The following is a 4,662-nucleotide window of genomic DNA, read 5'->3' on the forward strand; positions in this document are numbered from 1 at the left end:
TCAAGGATAATTCTTACTGATGTGTCATATCTTTGACTGACCATGGTTGTTCGATAGAAATAATAATAAGAGAAAAAAAAATGGTAAATTTAATTAAAACAGCCAATTTCATGCCATGAAGAAGTAACATTAATAGTAATTATATTGGGAATTTGTAATGAATTCTTATCTGAAGCAAACATGAAATCCATTCACTATCATTGCACTAGAGGTATTTTTATTTTCGTCCGTGGCTGCATTGAAAAAGAATAAGCATTATCTACAGCAGCCATATCAGTTCCAATATCAGATAACGGTTCAAATTATTAAAGAAACTTGCATTTTTATCTTGAATGCATTTAATGTGACGTGTATTGTTGTAAAACATAAATTGGTTTAGGAAATCGTAAATATTGAAATGACAAGTAATATAAGCACACATATGAATAGCAAAGAGGTACAAAAATAAGTTTTTGTGCCGATAGCTTGAAATTTCAGAGGCATTAATATTACTTTTTTTCACCTAGAGTATTTATATGAAAAAAAATGAAGTTCTAGCACCCATGTACTTAAAGATTTTATCTCTATGCGTAGAAAATATTTTTATATTTTACTAGCTGACCCGACAGACCATGTTCTGCCACATAAATTGTTTCTAGGATTCAAAAACTCTGTTGGATAATTTAGAACTTCGTCAGAACTGCAAACTGTATCGATCGATTTGTATAATACCAAGTCGCCAGGTTGTATCTCGAAGTTTATAAATCATCAACCTCCACATTTTTTTACTGCCAAATATGGCTCTTTTTGCCAGCCACGCATGATGCATGTATTGTGTGCGTACCTCGCGGTCAGTGAAAACATTTTCTCAAATGAACGATGGTCCTGAAATTAGTGAGCACTTTTAAGCATTCAAAATTTTCATAGGCAGCAAATTTTCATTCGTCGATATCTGATAATGGGTCCAAGAATTTTTCAGCAAATGGATATTGTAGCATTTGGACGTACATGTTTTAGATGGACCTTTACAACATTACGATAGAGTGGCGAGGATTTCAAGTAAACTTTAGCCTCATCAGCGACTTTTGAATGTAGAATGACGGAAATGTTTGTCTGAAATCACTTAAAGAGAATAACAAAGTACCTTGTTACATTTTGATGTACACTGCGCCTGGGTTATTTTGAATCTTTAGTGGCAGTTTAAATGCTGAATGAGCTGCTCTGCATCCATCCATTGAAATTACTGCAATGCCAAATGATGCAACGATTAATGCAATGTCATTATTGGATCACATTTCGGCAAGAATTGGCTAAATGAGAAATGTTTTGCTAGTTTCACATGGTGCATCCCCACTCCCTCGAACAAATGCACCTTGACCCGCTGAAACTACTGGATGTTTATGTGGAATGACACTATCCACTTTTTTTTTCTTTCCTTTTTTTTTTTTTTTCAAAATTGGGAATTAAAAATTATTTACAACTCCAAAATTTCACCCATTCATTCTTAAATCGCGATTTTCCCATTTATCAAAATACCCCTGCAAAAGAATCAAACAGCGAAATTGAAAAACACTGCAAAAGCCTTGCTTACATTATTCAAACATGTTATTTGTTAACAAATAGCAGATGGCAACAAATAAAAATTTGAAATCTTTGAGAGTTGTTCAAAGTTTCGCCAAAGTGTCGCGTCATTTTACCCTTGGTATCCAAAAAAATATGTGGATAGAGACACACTAATTACCTATCAGTATGATATACACTGATAAGCCAAAACATTATGACCACCCAGTCAATAACGCGTTGTGCCACCTTGGGCCTACAGACCAGCTGCGACTCGTCTTGGCGTAGATGCCACAAGCTCTTGGTATTCGTCTGGAGATAGATTGTACCAAATATTATTGCAGCGGTCACACAAAGTTAAGATATCTTGACATGGTGGTGTTTCAGCTCTGAGCTGCCTTTCCATGAAATCCCAGATGAACTCTATAGGATTTAAATCCGATGAATTTGAGGGCCAAGGCATTAATTGGAATTCTTCATCATGCTGCTGGAACCACTCCAGCACAATTTTAGGCTTTTGACATGGGGCGTTGTCCTGCTTTAACATGCCATTTCCAGTAGGGAAAACCGACGCCATGTTACAGGTGCAACTGATCTGCCACGATGTTCAGATAACCCACAGCCTTCATGGTATGTTCTACCACAACTAAGGGTCCCAAAGCCTACCAGGAAAAAGTCCCCCAAATCATAATACCGCCACTACCAGCTTGTTTACGATCAACGGTACAAGACGGGAGCAACTGTTCACCTGTAAGACAGCGATCCTTGACACGACCATCCACGTGATAAACAAGAAATCGCAATTCGTCGGGTCAGACAACTCTCTTCCAGTCATCCAAGGACAAGTATCGGTGTTCTCGGGCCCACTGTAGGTGTAGTTGGCGATGATGATTGGTCAATAGAGGCACACGAGTGGGACGTCTGCTGCGCAGTCCCATATCCAACAGTGTCCGCTGAACTGTGTGTTCGGAAACACTTCCACTCGCACCTGCATTGTATTGATCTGTTAGTTGATCAACTGTCTGCCTCCGATTTTGCTTTACCAAGCGGCCTAGTTTCCAACGTCCCGTATCTTTGATGACGAGTGGCCGTCCAACATTTTTACGCCTACTGTTGGTTTTCACCGTCTTTTTCCACTTTGCATAAGTACTAACAACGACCGATCGTGAACAACCTACCAGTTTTGTAGTTTCTGAGATACTCGTTTCGAGTCTTCGGGCCATCACAATCTGCCCTGGATCAAATTCGCTAATATTGTTACCCTTTCCCATAAACTTGCAAAAGAAATTGCTCGAATGAAGCCTTACCTTCTCCAACCCACGTTATATACCAATCCCACCTCATCATGTGGTCTCCACGTCGTCCAGACGAGTTCTTTGAAAAGTTAGGGGTGGTCATAATGTTTTGACTCTTCAGTGTATATACGTTACGACCTATTCTCATGCTTGCCAAATACATATAAAAAATTTCATAAAAACGGTCGAGCCGTTTCGGAGGCGTTCAAACACAAACACCGTGACATGACAGTTTTATGTATTAGATTTTTTGCCTTTTTTTGTATTTCTTTTATTTGGTGTCTAAAATACCTCTATTCCCAAAATTTAACCCTCCCTTTTCCATTTTTTCATCGGAAATTTCCCAATTATCAAAATATTTCTGCAAAAGATTCAAAGAGCGAAACTGAAAACCATTGAAAAAGCCTTGCTTAAATTAGTTTCATATATTTATTTAATACGAATAGAAAATGGCAAAAAATAAAATTTTAAATCATTGATAGTTTCCGAAGCGCCATCTAGTGGGGCCATGTTCCGATATTTTAACGGAGCATAGCGAAAAAAACTCTAAAAAGGGACTTCCTAATTACATAGGGATAAGAAATACACTTTATGTCCTATTCTCATACCTACCAAATACATATAAAAAAATTAATAAAAATCGGTCGAGCAGTTTTAGAGGAGCTCAATAACTAAAACCGTGACAAGAGATTTTTATATATTAAGATATATGTATTTTTTGTAGTAAAGAAAAGTTTTTTTATTAAAGTACAAATGCTTCATATGCGGAAAACTAAAGTTTTAACAATTTTTAACTTTTTTGGAAAAAATAAATCTTTTAAAAGTAGCACATTGCCCATTCTTTCCATATAAATTATTTAAAAAGCCTATATTTTTCTCATTTTTATTTTCAATTTCTTGTGATACTTGAGTTTACAAATTTGCTAATGCCCTATAAATTTGTAAAATATTTTCATTTTTGAGATATTTCTCCTCAGAACAGATGTTTGTTCAGAACAATGAATTCGTCATATGTATATAGTTATAATGCATCATAGTCTCAGATGTTTTCAGTTTTAAGTCGTTAAAACACCTTTGGATATTTTACAGTATATTCAATTTTGTTAATTACTTCTTTCAATCCTTTTACTAAAAAACAATGCTTCAGTTTTGCACGTATCTTGACCATCTAAACTTTTACCACTCTAATGAGAAGAGTAATACCTAACTTTATGCCGTTTTTTTTTTTTTTTTTTTTTTTTTTTACTGAAGTTCCAATTTTGACAGTGGTCCAACATAGGTTAACATTAGTTTTCCCCTAATGTTCGGATGTAGAAGACTTTATTACTATAATCTTGACGAATATGGATAATCAATCTCAAATTTTAAACAGATATACCAGCCATTGGCCACAATGATCATGCGCAATTCAAAATTATTTATCCTCTTATTATTAGAATTAAAAAAAAATACTTGATAACAAATAACAATTAAAGAATGTACTCATTCACCATGGATAGCAGTACATAACTAAACATTGACAATAAACTAACATAAAGAAAGCATTTTTTACTTTAGTAGTGCAGCTAGTAAGCTCTTGTTTCTCCTACTCTATGCAACTCGTTTGCTTTATAAGTGTACCTTCATGGTACTATAAAAATCATCTTATAAGGATACCAAGAAATTTATCTGGTTTATAAAAAGTCTACTTACCATAGTATAAGTCTTAAACTTTATAAGGTGATTTATTTTCTAAAATAATCCTATTTACCCAATTATTTTATGATAGCTACTGATATGTTTCTGGATTATTTATAACCATGTCATGACTCGTATATTTTAAATTTTA

General features: G+C 34.9%; 1 protein-coding gene across 1 annotated transcript; it reads right to left on the reverse strand.

The window, feature by feature from the left end:
• Nucleotides 1-2,351: 2,351 nt before the first annotated feature.
• On the reverse strand, nucleotides 2,352-2,810 carry LOC129222915 (uncharacterized). The gene has a single exon (XM_054857477.1). It carries the CDS (start codon nucleotides 2,808-2,810, stop codon nucleotides 2,352-2,354), a length of 459 nt encoding a protein of 152 aa, XP_054713452.1.
• Nucleotides 2,811-4,662: the final 1,852 nt, after the last annotated feature.

This window comes from Uloborus diversus, chromosome 5 (assembly GCF_026930045.1).
Source record: "Uloborus diversus isolate 005 chromosome 5, Udiv.v.3.1, whole genome shotgun sequence".
In the NCBI taxonomy this organism is placed as follows: Eukaryota; Metazoa; Arthropoda; class Arachnida; order Araneae; family Uloboridae; genus Uloborus; species Uloborus diversus.

Bases quoted from the DNA above. Each gene is read 5' to 3' on its own strand.
- LOC129222915 (XM_054857477.1), bottom strand. From the start codon at position 2,810: ATGGGAAAGGGTAACAATATTAGCGAATTTGATCCAGGGCAGATTGTG.